The 17135-nt window shown below is 45.6% G+C and overlaps 2 protein-coding genes across 2 annotated transcripts; both read left to right on the top strand.

The window, feature by feature from the left end:
• Window positions 1–115: 115 nt before the first annotated feature.
• On the top strand, window positions 116–3402 carry LOC118380541 (uncharacterized). Its single transcript, XM_035767525.2, has 2 exons — window positions 116–748; window positions 1397–3402. The coding sequence occupies exon 2, from the start codon at window positions 1601–1603 to the stop codon at window positions 2669–2671; it is 1071 nt and encodes a 356-aa protein (XP_035623418.2). The 5' UTR covers window positions 116–748; window positions 1397–1600; the 3' UTR covers window positions 2672–3402.
• Window positions 3403–8167: 4765 nt separating this feature from the next.
• LOC118380547 (CCN family member 1-like) lies at window positions 8168–16741 on the top strand. The gene is made up of 5 exons (XM_035767536.2): window positions 8168–8495; window positions 9520–9733; window positions 10525–10929; window positions 11301–11479; window positions 13856–16741. The coding sequence occupies exons 1-5, from the start codon at window positions 8445–8447 to the stop codon at window positions 14159–14161; spliced, it is 1155 nt and encodes a 384-aa protein (XP_035623429.2). The 5' UTR covers window positions 8168–8444; the 3' UTR covers window positions 14162–16741.
• The last annotated feature ends 394 nt before the right edge of the window (window positions 16742–17135 follow it).

Genomic DNA, 17135 nt, shown 5'->3' with positions numbered 1-17135 from the left:
TGCACTTGAAGGGCTATGAAAGGTTCTCTGGCAAAACAATGGGAAGACCTGGAGATAGAGGTGAGGTGGATAATGCAAATCGTGGAGACCCCACCACACGGTATCACAGAGGTACTGGCGGCTGCTTTAATAGACGTCTACGTCATCGGTGCCCGGGGAGCAGTTCTTTGGGGTTAACTGCCTTTCTCAAGGACAGAACGGTATATTTTTTTCACCTTTTTTTCACCTTCACGGATCAGGGATTCAAACCAGCGACATTTCGGTTACTGCCCCAACGCTCTAAACCGCTATAAGCTATCTGCCTACAAAGTTCACTGCATTGAGCTCAGGCACCTATACATTCACCTAAGCGAAATTGTCAATATGGGTACCATGCTGGCCCTTTCTCTTCAGAGAGCTATTCATAATTGATGGGGAGACTAAAATGAAAGTGAGAAGTGAGGCTGTCTCGACCACCTTTCATGTCAGATGGCCACGGGATGAAAGGTAGAGAGATGTGGGTGTGTGAGGTGCAGAGACTGAGACGAGATGTGGAGAGAGTAAAGTAGACAGCAGACAGACCGACAATGGATTCAGAAATGGGGGCAAGGCATTGCTGCTGCTGCTGCTGCTGCTGCTGCTGATGATGATGATGTGGACAGAGGGACAGGAGGACCAGACTGCTGCATTAACAATGAATGGATATTCAATCAGACAGCTCATTCCTGAAGTTGAGAACTGAGAATGCAGAGAGAATACTCCTGACCCTGTGAGTGGCTTTCACGTATTCTTTGTAGACCTGTAGTACTTCTTACCATTAATTAGCTTTTGTACACATACTCATTGCACTGCACTCAATGTTTTCTCTCTGACTGTCCTTTCCTCTTTGTGTTTATTATTCTGTCTTTTCACAGCAGTGGAGGCTGGTGGGAGGAGCTATCGGAGGACAGGCTCATTGTAATGGCTGGAATGGAATTAATAGAACGGAGTCATACCTGTGGTTTCCATATGTTTGATGTGTTTGATACCGTCCCATGTATTACATTCCAGCCATTACAACGAGCATGTCCTCCTATAGCTGCTCCCACCAGCCTCCTCTGTTTCACCACTGCTGTATTATGTCTCAGTGATTTCATGGATTTCATGGATCCAGATTTTCTCTGAATGTCGTGCAGTACCATAGATTTGATGACTTAACTCTGAATAACTCTGTGTCAGTGGAGGCTGCTGAGGGGAGGACGGCTCATAATAATGGCTGGAACGGAGCAAATGGAAACCATGTGTTTGATGTATTTCAAACCATTCCACTAATTCCCCTCCAACCATTACCATGAGCCCGTCCTCCCCAATTAAGGTGCCACCAACCTCCTGTGCTCTGTGTTAATTCTGTAAATTTGTATCCACTGTCTACTTATAGGGTGCCTTGTTGAACGAGATGTTTATGACCTATCCGGACATTGGTGAAGTGACTTCAGGATTTTTAAAAAACTAAGTACATTTAGGAAAAGTCTAACGAGGTCTTTCCTGACCAGAGGTGGTCATTTTACCAAGTGAAATGTTTTACCCCATCCAATACTATTAAACACAGACTCCCATCTACCACCACCTGTAATAAGAGAAAATGTCCCAGCCTTCCCGACACTGGCAGTTTGAACCTGTAGACAGATCTGATGACTTCTGCAGGCACCTTCAAGAGGGGGAGGAGGAGAGAGGAGCAGATGTAATCCTCCAGAGGACGGGTGAAGAGATGAGACCCTCTATCACCCTCTGCCCCCCACCCTTGTTCCGGAGCATCGGACCATCGGGGCTGTCGGCCAGCCTACCACCCCACCGACGTCTCCGCTCCATATTCCGCAGATCAAGAGCGGTGCTGCCTGCGAATACACACGCCGGCAAGGTTTCAGGAACACACACCCTCCAAGATTTACTGTCAGGCACCCACATCAACACACTCCCACATCAACTGACTCACAATGACGTAGTGTCAGAGAAGGACGTTCACATAAACACAGACTCAGAGACACAAACACAGCCCAAGAGACTCATGAGTGCACATGGGCTCACTGTATTAGAACCACCAACAGGACCTCTCACAGATACACTCTCATTCATAGTCAGTGCTGAAAGCAGACAGCAGGGCGGACAGCCTTTTTCTCAGCTTTCCCCACCCCTAAGGACCCATATCAAAGGCAGGGCAAGATGGGGCAGAGCAGTGTCTCCTCTTAAAATGCGAGATGATCTTGGGACTGGAGAGGGAGGAGTGAAAGAGAAGCAGAAGTTGAGAAGGAGGAGGCTGGACTGTAAAGGAGAGGACCAAGCCAATGACAGATATGTCCCGTCCTTCACCCCAGAGACAGAGGGAGATGGTGGACTGTGCCAGTGGTTACAAAGTCTGGGGATTGGAGATAGAGAGGAGGAGGCAATTTCCCCCAACAGAAGTAAACCGCAGCAGAGTGGGTTCAGAGAGAGGATGGCTGAACACAGAGAGGGGTATTCACATCCAGCAGCCAACCACAGGAGAGACAGACGCCCCCACTTCCTCCCGCCTATCTGTCAGTCTGGCTCTCTCCTGCATGTACCCCTGCTGCTTCCCGAAAACTCTCCGCCACCCTCGCCATGCACCTCCCCACACGCCCCCTTCCACCCCTTGCCTGTACCCCTCCTCCACCCTCTGCCCTTCAGGAGGAAGTGATATTGTCCAGCAAAGGAAAGGGGTCTCAACTCAAGAGGCCCATTTGTGTTTACGCTGTATGCGGTTTTCTGTCTTGTTACTTTGGCATATTCTGACTGACTGATGTAAGGTTATATAATGTATTTGCCTATAGCTCATTACACCTACACATCCTTAACAAGTCTTATCCAGGTATAATGTATTGCTCTTGCCTATTATACTGTATGTCCTTTACAAATAATCACATGAATAGTTTCTAAGGATATGTTGTCCTGTCACATTTCAATTGCATTAAATTTAGCATGTATAGTTTGAAAGATCCAGGGCATTGTTGTTTCTCAGGATTAACATCAACAAGTGAACCAACCTCAGCGTTTCAGTAATGATGTGCTCTGCCTTGACCGTCTATAGACCTTGTCCAGATATCCCCCGCAGAGGCCCCCCTCCCCTGATCAGAGAGGAGGCCCATGTTGTTTTTGAGGTGTTTGTTGGGGCCTGAACAGCGCTGTGCTCTGTGTGCAGCCTGTGGTGGGAGCTGCATGTCAGGGCCAGAACACCGGCGTCTCAGTCCTCCTCACTGCCCGCCTCGCACAGCCTGCCGTTTATGTGTTTACCCTCAAACGCAGTCCAAAATGTTTGTGAGTCAGGCTCTTTTTTTAAAAAGTCCCCCCGCCCCTCTCCCATTAGCCGCCAAACAAACATTGCACCGGAAATTTCAGGGATATCTGGGATTTTTGAGGGAACCCAGCAGACAGGGGGCGAGTTCGAGAACAAGGGTGCTTTCTGTGACATCTTAGAGGTGAGGTGGGGGGGGTAGTGGGCCAAAAGAGAGGGTGTGACCAAGGCTGGGTGGCAGGGGGGTGGGCAGAGTCAGTAAGCTTCATTATGACTGATCAACAGGCACAGGTGGCCCAGTTTCCGGTGCCCTTTGACCTTGTTACGTTCCTTGAGCCCACAGTACGTGCCACCCCTGACCTCACTCATCACCAAGCTGACCCGAGCGCTAGGCTAATGGTAACCATTGACGTAGCTGTTATAAGGCCCCATGTCACATGTAGCAGCAACCTCTTTTTTGGACTGCGAACTGGTCTAGCTTGTTTCCTCTCATTCCTTCTTCCCCTTGCCCATTCACTCCACAGGACAGACAGGACAGTGGGCCCAGAACAACCATTGATGAGGCTGAGATTTTATGTCACCCCCAAACAAAGGAATAATGAATGAGAAAGTGTACACTCTTTGTTCACAGGGTGCTATCTGGGCTTTGTCCAAGCCTCATCCTCGCCAAACCCCAATGTCCTTACTCATAATAGCCTGGTGACACATATAGTACATGGCACAGTAAAATGGCTGTTGTTAGGTTAAATTGTTCCCAACAGGGCAAGTACAGTAAATAGCCTTGTACTTATTTAAATGAAAGTGAAACAGAAACCAAAGTCCAAGTCCACTTTTTCTCAGTCTCTTCATTTTCACTGTTTCTGCTCTGTCATCTGTGCTGCATACAGACGCAGAGCCTTTCTCTCTCGGTCCAGACACAAGCTCTCTAATTTAGACCTCTGTCTGCTCTTTATTTCCCCTCTATACATCTTAAATTTTTGTCAATTAGGAGATTGTTTGACTTCAAATGCATAGCTATTTGAAAAGGGCTTTGTTTGATTGAAATGAATGACTACTTGGTCTATGTTTTGTGTGAAGAGTGAAAGTGTACACAGTCTGTTGATATATAGGAAAGCATATTTACACGTACAGTATAATGCTAATGTGCACATGTGTTGAAGAGTGAGTGTGAATATGTGCATGCACACATACTGTAGTGTAGTAAAGTGTACCTGCATAAGGATGTAAATGCATGGAGGGAGCTAAACCTGATAGTGTGTAGCAGTAGAGGCGTGCACACATGTGTAGGTGCACAAGGGACATGTGTGTGTATGTTTCTGTCCTCTCCGTCTCTGTGCTGCTCTACTCTTCTACCAGTGTGGAAGTCAACAGAAGAGTTCCTGTTCTAGGTTTAAAAATAACTGTGGTACTTAAATTCCTCTCTTTCCTCTTTTCTCCCTCTCTCTCTCTTTCCTCTTTTCTCCCTCTCTCTCCCATAACCTCTCTCTCTTCACTTGTTGTAGAACAGGCTGTGTTCTTTCTCTCACTCCTAGTCACCCTGCCCCTTCCCATGTGCCAGCATTGAGACACACACCCAAAGCTGATGTGATTTGAACATATACATACAGTTGTAGTGCACAAAACTGTGTGTGTTTTTGTGTAACAGAATGCACCTCAACAGGTGTGGCAAGCAAGAGCTCCCTCCTGACCTTAACAAACACTCCACACCTGTCCCCCTTCTCTTCTGATCCTCCCCCTTCAACCTTGCATGTGTAAACCAGTGGAGGCTGCTGAGGGGAGGGCGGCTCATAATAATGGCTGGAAGGGAGCAAATGGAATGGCATATGGTTATGTGTTTGATACCATTTCACCAATTCCTCTCCAACAATTACCACAAGCAGGTCCTCTCCAATTGCTTCTATTTTTTTTTGTATATATTTAACCTTTATTTAACTAGGCAAGTCAGTTAAGAACAAATTCTTATTTACAATGACAGGCTACCAAAAGGCAAAAAGGCCTCCTATGGGGTGGTGGCTGAGATTAAAAATATAAAATTAAAATATAGGACAAAACACACATCATAACAAGATAGACAACACAACACTACAAAAAAAGGGAGACCTAAGACAACAACATAGCAAGGCAGTAACACATGACAGCACAGCATGGTAGCAACAACATGGTCAATTAAGGTACCATCAACCTCTTGTGGTTTAAACATACTATCTATACCTCTTACACACCCCATGCCTTCCCTCCAGTGGACCGTCTCTTTTTTACCTTTCTCATGGAACCAACTTGTTCTGTTGTTTTGGAATAAAAGTTGGTAATGGAGGAATTGGGTCTGAACTGCCAGTCATGAAATGGCAGACCTCGTCTTTCTTTTCAGTGATCTCACAGAACTATCCCCCTTCTTTACTCTCTCTCTCTGTTCTCAGTCTCTCCATCTCTTTTTCTATTTCCACCACATAAGCTTTGTGACACCTTAATTGGGGAGGATGAGTTGAATGGTTTCAAATACTTTAAACACATGGTTTGATGCCGTCAGCTCTCTGATTCAGAGGGGTTGGGTTAAATGCGGAAGACACATTTCAGTTGAATACATTCAGTTGGACAGCTGACTAGGTAACCCCCTTTCCATTCCATTCGCTCCGTTCCAGCCATTATTATAAGCCGTCCTCCCCTCAGCAGCCTCCACTGATTTCCACAGACTTGTTTATGAAAGTATAATGTTTGATCTCTTCCTCAGCCGCCACCGCCCACCTTCTTTCCACTCCTTCCACTCCCCCTTTACCTTCCCGCTTACCGCTGTGAATTCCATTTGATCATAAACAGGGAGGGATTTCCACTGAAGTAGTCAAAGATCTGAAAACAAACCAGTGTCACTTTAGCTATTACCAGTTGACGTTTGCTATCAACATAGAATGCAAAGGTCAGCAGAAAGGTCATTGAATACTTGCAGTGTCTATGCGTGAATATCCATCTCATTAGAGAGAGAGAGAGCGATAGAAGTGTGTGTGTGAATTTGAGTGTCTGTGCAGGTGTGTTTTCTGTTGGTGTTATATATTGGAAAGTGTATGTGTGCGTTGGGTGGAACCAGTTCAGACTACAGTGGAAAGGACACATCCTTTGATGAGTCATGGTAGCCTAAGCTTTGAGGAAATATGAAAACAACAACATGGATGTGAGTGTGTCCATCTTTTACATACCCCTCCATTTTTGCTCGCTGGGAGGGATCTTCTTACCTTGACCAATTACATCACCTCATTACACAGTCAGGAAGAGACAGATATGGATTGAGTGGGAAGAGGATAAAGGAGTGTGTGTATGTGTGTACAGTCTGCCTGTCTTACTCAGTAAAACAGCGTGTAATGCGGCACACGTTGTCGTCACAGTTCGTGTCAGTGTACAGTACTAGTTAAAAGTTTGTACACACATACCGGTACTCATTAAAGGATTTAATTTTTTTACTATTTTTTCCATTGTAGAATGATAGTGAAGACATAAAAACGATGAAATAACACATGTAGTAACAAAAAAAGTGTTAAACAAATCAGAATATATTTATATTCTTCAAAGTAGCCACCCGTTGCCTTATGACAGCTTTGCACACTCTTGGCATTCTCTCAACCATCAGTATCAGTGTGTAACGGGGCACACTATGTGGTCAAAGTGTGTTCCAGCTCAGGTAAAACCGAGAACTTCCTGTGTCCGTGTCGATGGGAGCGAGCCCTGGATTAGCCCGACTGTTCTCACCTCAGTTCCGCTCTGCTTTGGTCTGGACTCACCACCACTGGACCTTTAGCACACTCCCTTCAATAGATGTCTGTGAGAGGAAGAGAGAGCGACGAATGAAGGCCACCAAGGGAATCTATGAAGGGTAGAGATGGATGTTGATGTAACAGAATAACTTTACGTCCGTCCCCTCGCCCATACCCGGGCGCGAACCAGGGACCCTCTGCACACATCGACAACAGTCACCCTCGAAGCATCGTTACCCATCGCTCCACAAAAGCCGCGGCCCTTGCAGAGCAAGGGGAACTACTACTTCAAGGTCTCAGAGCAAGTGATGTAACCGATTGAAACGCTATTTAGCGCGCACCGCTAACTAAGCTAGCCGTTTCACATCCGTTACACTCACCCCCCTTTTGACCTTCCTCCTTTTCCGCAGCAACCAGTAATCCGGGTCACGGCACCAATGTAACAGAATAACTTTACGTCCGTCCCCTCGCCCATACCCGGGCGCGAACCAGGGACCCTCTGCACACATCGACAACAGTCACCCTCGAAGCATCGTTACCCATCGCTCCACAAAAGCCGCGGCCCTTGCAGAGCAAGGGGAACTACTACTTCAAGGTCTCAGAGCAAGTGACGTAACCGATTGAAACGCTATTTAGCGCGCACCGCTAACTAAGCTAGCCGTTTCACATCCGTTACATTGACGACAGACAGGATATGGAAGGAGGAAAGAGTGATAGATTGAAAGGGGAGTTACCGCTGTCATTTCCACCACCACCTTGGTAGATTTGTGCAATATTTTGGTATATCAGAGCTAATTCCACTGAAACGTCTACACGCCCATCTATATGTATACTTTATCCGTCTCGCTCTCCTCGTCAAGTATTTCTATAAAGAAGGGGACCAAATTCCTAACTGTTTTCTATGGCTGTTCCAGTATTAATGTAGCACACACTAGCCAGCTGAGTATATTTATCTTGCCTTTCACAAAACAGCAGCTGGACAGAGGTATGCGTGTGAAAACAACTTAAAAGCATCAATAATATTATTTTAATACAAACAAAAATAAATAAACACCAAAAGCCAGGTCCTCTCTGGAATGTAGTAATTCAGATTATTTTATGAATGAACGCATTCATAGTTGGCCACGCCTCAAACCTCTCATCCCCCTTTGGAATACCCTGGCCTCATGCCCGCCTCTTAATTGGCTAACCCGAATGTGGTAGGCGGAGCTGCAACAAAAAGCACGGGGACAATATATAACCGAGCTGCAAAAATGAATCGATTAAAATATGTCATGTTAATATTCTAGGAAGAACACTACACATTAACTTTGGAATTACTGCGCCTTGTTTGACAGTTCCCGTTGTGGGCTTTTGTACGTGGACGAAAACAACAATTATCTTCTTGTGGCAGAAGTTATATTTTCTTAATTTTTTTCATTCAATTGTCATTTGACAACATGAGGACGTTAATATTGCTTGTTCTGTTTCAAATGACGACTGTTGCCTTGGTAAGTGTTTTTGTACTTTGGCTTCAGCCAAGCTTGTGTAAACATTGTAAATAGAAGTTCACGTGTCGGGTCGGTCTCCTGTCACCAAAGTGGCGGGTAGTCAACAGACTGCACCACCGACAAGCGTACTGGTCCTCTTGTCTTCAGCGTTATAAGAAATGCCTTTGTCTCTGAATATTGCGTTAATGTGAATGCACTGTGAATTTGATGTTACAGTTGAGTAAATGCTGTCGTTTTACCTTTACAGTGAACATTTATGGCCAGATGGTACCACCACACTACTAAAATATGTTTCCATAAAACAAAAATAGGGTACTGTACTCTTAATGAAAGTGATGTTGACCACAGTATCTTCTATACACTCAGATAGAGACAGAAAGGTCAGTTATGTGCAGTTATCTGAATCTAATGCATGACATGACAGATGATGATAACCTGACTCAAGTGCTCATGTTTTACCTGGGTTCCTGAATATCATTGGAATATTGGACCACCTTCTGCCCTTTAAACCCCCAGTGGTACACAAGAACCCAGTTAGGGCTCCCAAACTGAGATGGAAAGTGACACATTCAGGTCTGAAAATAGATGGAACCCGCTGTGTGGAAACAATTTAGACCCCACCACTCAATCCCCCTGGCCCAGGATGGCATGGCAGCAGAGGGATACTTAGGATAGTCTTATCCTGTAGACAGGCTGTAGACAGGCAGACCCAAAACCTTTTTATCAGGGTTATGGGGGGGGGTGTGGTGTTGGGACTCAGGGAGGGGGTCACATTGAATTTCTCTTTCATCCCTGCCAAGAGGAAGGCGACAGCAACAGAGAGTGGGAAAGTGTCCCAGGGGGTTAGTGCTACTGGATATTTAGTGAATATTTAAGCCAAACACACTTTGAAGATCTTCTGTGCTCTGTGTAGCCTGACTCCACTTGAAACAAAGTTTCTCGCTCTATTATTGTTTAGACTATGAACTGCCCTCATTGAAATCCTTTTTTTAATCCTCTGTATTGCACCATTCCCTCCAACCAGGTGAGAGCTGGCTGCCCAGTGATGTGTGAGTGCCCGGGTGGACCCCCCTCCTGTCCCCCGGGGGTCAGCTCTGTACCTGGCGGCTGTGGCTGCTGTAAGGTGTGTGCTGCCCAGCTCAACCAGGACTGCCACGACTCACACCCCTGTGACCACCACAAGGGGCTGGAGTGTAACTATGGCAATGACGTGGGCCACACTCATGGCATCTGCAGGGGTATGTACACATTTCAAACAGGGTTGTCAGGGTTCACGAGGGATGGGTTTAGTCTGGGGTTGGTTGGTTGTTGGTTGTCTTTGATATGGATCTGGGGTTTGAAACTGCCATGTTTAGAAGAGAGAGCATCTTCCTGAGCCACACTGCTGAGAGCAGACGGGTATTTTTATATGATGGGGGTGGTTTCTATATAAAGGAGGGTATTTGGGGGTGTTTTATGGAAGTCCCGCAGAGGGACTGAAGCGGAACGACATCGTAAACAAGTCAAAATTCCTCTCTGGACTAAGAATAGAGGCTCCTTCATTAAACTAGGGATAGTGTCTACCTCCTCTACTGTCACTTCCTACTTCTAATGCACAATTAGTTCTGGACCATCCTTGTTGATGTGCCCATTTTTTTTCTCTCTCTCTCTCTCTCTCTCTCTCTCTCTCTCTCTTACTCTCTTACTCTCTTTCTCTCTCTCTCTCTCTCTTACTCTCACTCTCTTTCTCACTCTCTCACTCTCGCTCGCTCGCTCTCTCTCTCTCACTCTCTTACTCACTCTCTTTCTCACTCTCTTTCTGACTCTCTTTCTCTCTCTCTCTCTCTCTCTCTCTCTCTCTCTCTCTCTCTCTCTCTCTCTCTCTCTCTGTTGTCCCCCTCCTCCACTTTGTTTATTACCTCACTCAACTTGAACTCATTGTGTTTTAAGCAATACAACCAAAGGCATGGCCATAGGCTAGTGATACCTCAGATCCTTCTACATACAGACATAATTGTCTTTCCTTTTTTTAATCTGTCTCCCCTAACAGCGAAGCTTGAGGGTCGCCCCTGCGAATACAACGGACGGATCTACCAGAACGGGGAGAATTTCCAGGCTGGCTGCAAGCACCAGTGTACGTGCATTGATGGGGCAGTGGGCTGCGTGCCTCTGTGCCCCAGCCACGTGCCTCTGGCATCACCCTCCTGCCCTGCCCCTCGCATGGTCAATGTGCCTGGGCAGTGCTGCCTCAGTATCGACTGCCACAAGGGCTCATCCGTTGTACCCCCAGTACACGGGCACCCACTGCCTCCAGCCTACCCGCCATTCCCCTTCATGCCCCACCCTGCCTACCCCTACAAGCCATACCACTACAAACCCAAGGATACCATGGGAAACGAGCTGGTGGAGGTAGAGAAGACATGGGACAAGCTGCGCAGGCACAAGCACCTGGCGGGTAAGAGAGGGCGCCGTGATGTCGCCTTAGAGCGCCGTCTGTTTCCTCCCTGCAGTAAAACGCCATGTTTGTGTTTTCGCCCCCGACTCACAAACAGACCCACTGTGCACTTCTAGCCTTTCCCCTGCATCTCCCTGTGTGTGTGTGTGTGTGTGTGTGTGTGCACCATGTTTTCCACTGACTACTTGTCCACCAGAGGCACACACACCACTCTCTCACAGCGTATACCTCTGTCGTCCAGCTTTTCCTTCTCTGTAATCACCCTCCTCTATGCGTCAGTGTTGCCTGTTCTGTGAATGAGGCCAGTGTGCTTACATCTCTCTCTGCCTCTCCCTCTGGTCCTCTCTCCCCCACTCTCTCCTTCCATCCAGCATGGAGGCAGTTTGGAGGGCAGTGTGTGGTCCAGACCACGAGCTGGTCCCAATGCTCACGCAGCTGTGGGATGGCCGTGTCCTCTCGTGTCACCAATGACAACGCCCAGTGTAAGCTAGTGAAGGAGACGCGTCTGTGCAACATCCGGCCCTGCAGCTCCATGTCCATCCCCATCAAGGTAGTGTGTGTGTGTGTGTGTGTATAAAGGGTATACAAATTGCCAAAATTGACTACAAAGTGTAAATAGGATCATTTGGGTCATAAAGTCAGTCTCATCCCAAACTGAGATTTGTGAGATAATTAGGAAAAAATGGTATGTCACAGAATGAAGGGTACCACAACAGATTTTTGGGGTTTATTTCAATCCTGCCCACAGCACCCAAGTAATCATCAATTCGGAAACCAGCTGCACACACCCCAATCGTAATGCCCCAAGGTAAATTTGGTTTGACATTCAATATCACTATGGGGCTTGCTAAGGACCAGTAAATCACACAATGTACATGGGACAATATTTTAAAATGCCAACAGCTACAAATTTGATTTAATTAGAAGCTGAAGAAATTAAATGCATATATTGAAAGTACTTAATTAGACAATTGAAAGATGTGCAACATGAAAATATTGTCCCATTTACATTGTGTAATTTATTGACGGTCCCCATCTAGCCACACAGATATGCTATCAAACCAAATTTGCCACGGTTGTTCACTGGCCAGCTGAAGCTAATCGGCGAAAGAAGTTGGCTAGCTGGCTAGCTAGTCTACTTCCAGACAAGACTTGGTTAGACTGTTTAACGTTATCTAGAATAGGGGTTCCCAACCTATGGGTCACGGCCCCCCATAGGGTATGAAAACATTTCGTGGTGGGGCGTGGGACATTCCTTGTTTTGCGATGACGCATACATCGGTGACACTTTAGGCTAGAAACAAGTGGTAAAATGCCAGAGAAACACTCGACTGATGCACATGGGAATATATTTGGTTTGGCTCTATAACATTCAGAAGCGGAGCTACGACCTTCTAAAGTCGAGGACTCAAAGAAATTGGACTGTGCTTGAGAGGTAATCTTATACAATGTGTGACTGTCGCTATCAATTGATCTATTCACTTAGTTTACAAGAGAATATATATATATATATATATATATATATATATATATATATATTCACTTAGTTTACAAGAGTATATATATATATATATATATATATATATATATATATATATATATATATATATATATATATTCACTTAGTTTACAAGAGTATATATATATATATATAATTAAATTGAGAGTTCATATAAATATCATAAACCACATTTGGTAGCGGAATAACAAGGGTCTAGAACTTATTTTGGATTATTATCAAAAAGATGTCGAGTCTTGTTAAACTACGGAGAATTGCAGGAAATTAGCTTAAAATAATATTTTCCTAAGTACTTCACGTTAAACCAAATCAAGCTGGTCGTGTAATTAATAAAGGCTAAATCAATAAACAATCATGTAAAAAATAAAGGGGGGCCTGACTTTAAAAGTTTTTTTTTTTTTGGAGGAAAAAAGGTTGGGAACCCTTGATCTAGGAGAATGAGTGACTGTGTACTGTTTTTGGCAGAGTGAAAGTACAAACGCTTCCCACATTCTTAAACACATGAGACACCCACATCAAAGCACTCCTCCATGACCCAAATCTCGTTCTCAGTCGCATTCTCTAATGAGGAGAATTGAAACCGAGGCTAATTCAGGTAGTTCAGCCCGCCTTTAAGGAAGGGATTGCAGCGGTCACCATTTTGGTGTGGCAACCATTTAATAGTCCCCCGGTCTTCATACATTGCAGGTACGTGTATTTAGGTCAATGCCTGCATCCCAGTCTAAACCTTAAGAGACTGTGTGGACAGGGGTGTGCCCACATCCGCATTAAGTGCCCCTCCCTCTGGCAAGCTCCCCCAGTGTGTGTCTGAGCCCACTCTATTCACAGTACTGTTGCTGTGGAACAAGTTCAACTGAACTGTGAATGGAAAAAGCATCATTAGAAGACCTGACGACCAACAATACAAGGCACCAAATAGTTGTGACAGTGGAATGTAGAGACTCTTATCCTTGAGTTCTGTGGGAGCTAACATGTAGCCACATCCACCATGCTACCAGCCTCTCCCACTCTGCACAGGTCTCTGTGTGTTGTGTTAATAGGCTCTTGTGTGTATGACGCAAAGCGCTCTCTATTCTCCCACTCCCTCGCTTTCTCTGGTTTCATGTAACACCCTTAAATGCTCTCCACATCTCACCAGAGCAGTTATTCACTGATGAGTCTGGTTGTTAGGCACCTGTCTTAATGTTCTCTCTGTGTTTTGAGAGTTGTTGGGGCGTTAATGTGACACTATGCTACCTCATAACTGTTGGATGCCCACCCACCCATACTATCACCATGCCCCGCTCTAGCCCTGGTCTTGTTGTTTTGACCTTTCCTCAGATTTTCTCTCCCTGTGCCAGCATAACTGTAGTTGTGATTCACTGGGATTGTACAGTGACTAACCCAGGCTCTTTCTCTTCTCCACAGAAAGGGAGGAAGTGCTCCCGTACCCACAAGGCCCCAGAGCCCCTGCGTCTGTCCTATGCTGGCTGCCGCAGCACGCGTCTCTACCGGCCCAACTACTGCGGCGTGTGTGTGGACGGCCGCTGCTGCTCGCCCCGCCGCACACGCACTGCCTCCGTGACCTTTGCCTGCCCTGATGGCGAGCGCTTCGACCACTCCGTCATGTTCGTGCAGTCGTGCAAGTGCAGTAATAAGTGCAGTCATCTGAACGAGGTTGCCCTCCCGCCCCAGCATTGGCTCTACGGAGACACACACAAGTTCACCGACTAGCATCCCCCTCAAATCCCTCACTCGCTCCCAATCACTTTACACCCCCCTACCAAGCCCCTGATAGAGTAGTAGTCCTAAGAGTATCTTTGAGTAGACACTAGCCAGATGCAAAGATCCCCCACCACCCTCCTGGAGCATGTTTTGGGAGGCCTGGGTGAAGGAATTTGATTAGTTGATCTGCATTCTGGACAGAGATGAGTGACTAGTGCCGGCCTTAGAGTAGACACCCGGTCCTTTGAGGTTCATCAACCGGAATCACCAAAGTGTGTAAATAGACAAATATGGATTTGCCCAGTCACTATTTTGTCACTCCCCATGCACTCCTGTACTCTGGGACAGAACCCACACTTTGGGGACAATAGAGAAAGGTGGGACACACCCAATGCAGACTCCAACCCAGCTGCTGCACACACACCCAGTAGACTTGTGGACGTAGGATGGTAAGGTGTTTCATTTCATGGTGATGGCCAGCATAGTAGGCCTGTCAATGGCAAGCAGGTCTGGTTTGACTGGAAGGAGAATCAGACTTGCATAGAAACAGTGACTTCTCCAGTAGATTTCCAATACCTGCTATTTGCGTAACCAAATGAAGACACTAAAATAATGTTTTTGTGGGACAGAAGATGGACACTCCACAGAATGCTCTAGAAGGGACATTTTTGTATTTGTAATGATATTTATTGTTGTGACAGAGACGATGACGCAGTGGTTGCCAATGAGAGAAGCGATGCTGCTGTTTGGAGCGGCATGACCGGAGGGCCCTGAGAGAGACAAAACAGCTGAGATCTGTCAGCAGAGAGAGGGGAGATCCATGAGGTCTGGGACTTGACCCCTGGTCTCACCAGTGTTCACTGTCAAACAGCCACATTACCTGAGCAATAGTGGACGAAGACAACTCTCCAAGGAGAGATGTTATGGTTAGAGACAGACTGGCGCAGAAGCTGTTGGCTGAGGCTTTGTGTGTGTGTGATAGGTCATTAGATGTTGGACCAGTCCCCATTTTCTTACTCCTCCATGCCTCAGCCCTGAAACAGTGAGACATTTAACCTAGCGCCAGCGGAACAAGCCTCGGATTCTGGCATTGAGAAGTCGTGTTGCTGATTTGAAGCAAATTACAATCCTGACGGAGGGGTAGAAAGAACCTCAGCCAGCCTCTGGTTTGTTATAAAAATAAAAATGCATGCATATGAAGTAAACATGTAATTTGTAACTAGCGGGCGGGACCGTTTCACTCAATCTGGCCTGTAATATAGCAACTGAATCACAATACTCCACATTTGCACCAATTTTGTGAGTCGCTCTGGATAAGAGCGTCTGCTAAATGACTTAAATGTAAATGTAATGTAAAACAAAACTCATGTTGCTTTATGTTTGAGGTGTCAAAATCTGCTCTCTGCCATTGAAGGTTGACATGTCGACGATATCATGCTCATTAGAGACTGAAGCGGACATGAGGACACTACAAAGGGGTCAGCACTACATGATTACAAATGGCCTCCTTTGCATAGACATGTCAGTCTGTTATAGCACAAGTTGTTTGAAGTTGAGGTTAAGATTCTGTATTGGTGAGACATGGACCTCTTTAGAATTACTAAAATGCCAAATTCTTCCCTATTTTGGAAGGGTTGATAATTCATGCACCTTAACCTTGTTCATGACTGAATCTGAGTGGTGTATCTTAGAATAAAATATGTAATTCACTTGCTTTTCCCTCTTGACTCCATGAAAAGTATTAGAGGATTCAAATATTGAAGCCCATATTACATTAGTCCATGAGTGTTATTTTTTATGACTCAACTTTTTGTACAACTTCTAGGTTGGGACAGGCAATCATAGTAGCCTCACACAGCCTGTTAGGTGATAGACTTTGTAAGATAAAAATGGACGTTCTGAATGGTTAGACACTGCCATCACGCTTACCTATGTAGATTGTGATTTGAGAAGTCTTTGGTTTTATAAAACGACACTATAGAGCAGCCATATACAGACCAATCCATTTGAGTTATAACTTAACCAATTAACCAGTCCATGTATAGCTAGCACTGAGCAAGTCTGGGCTCTGATGTGGGCACAGCACACACTGCCATTTCCAATCTCTGCGCTTTATTGAGCAAGTGATTGAAAACTTGTGTAAAAGCATATCTGGTTGTTTTGTCCTAACTTCGATTTACAGGCTAATTGAGTTCATGCTGCATTTGGAATAAAGTATGTTGATGTATTACCTAATGAACAAGTGCACCCTTTCAGTTCCGCCTAGAGTACCGCTACAACCGGAAGTGAATTTCGTAGCAGGTTGGGAGCTTTAGGTTAAGCTAAAAATATTTTTTTAAATCCTAAACCGCTACAAAAGTCACGCCTGCACTCCTAGCTCTGTCGGCCTTCTCTCTACAGTTCTCAGCATCGCCCACGACTGGGTCATGTGAACTACAAACCCGACGTGGAGTTTCACCGTTAAGAAACGTCTGTTTGCGATACAGCTTTCGAAAAATAAGGCCCTCATATTTAATCAGCGAGAAATAATTCTAATAAGACTGTATAGCAGTGTCACAGATCTATACAGGTGCCTCTGACAAAGCTACTCTTCCACATGTTCGGGGCGAGCTAGATATCCCGCAGTTTCCCGTAACAAACACTAACATGGAGATGTGGTCTGGTGGGAACACAAACCCGAATAAAAACCATAACACGCATTGCTTGCGGTAATGTTCAGTCAAGCCACTAAACATAACTCCCTTACAGAAGACGCCTTCATCCAATGACTTCTGTAATGGAAACGGCTATAGTCTGTCACAACCCGGTTTCACTAAAGATATCTGGGAAAATATGGTTCAAACACTACAGAGATGTGGCCAATTAGCATTAATAGGTTGTTTTGTGTGATAGGACACCCTTATAACAGTTTGATTCCTGTATGAATAAGTTTACCATTAGGCAGATATGCGATTACCCAATGGAAGGACGCTCCCATTAAGAG

The sequence above is a fragment of the Oncorhynchus keta genome, chromosome 5 (assembly GCF_023373465.1).
Source record: "Oncorhynchus keta strain PuntledgeMale-10-30-2019 chromosome 5, Oket_V2, whole genome shotgun sequence".
Classification (NCBI taxonomy): Eukaryota; Metazoa; Chordata; class Actinopteri; order Salmoniformes; family Salmonidae; genus Oncorhynchus; species Oncorhynchus keta.
The sequence above is the reverse complement of the archived record's forward strand: the minus strand, read 5'-3'. Positions and strand labels throughout refer to the sequence as shown.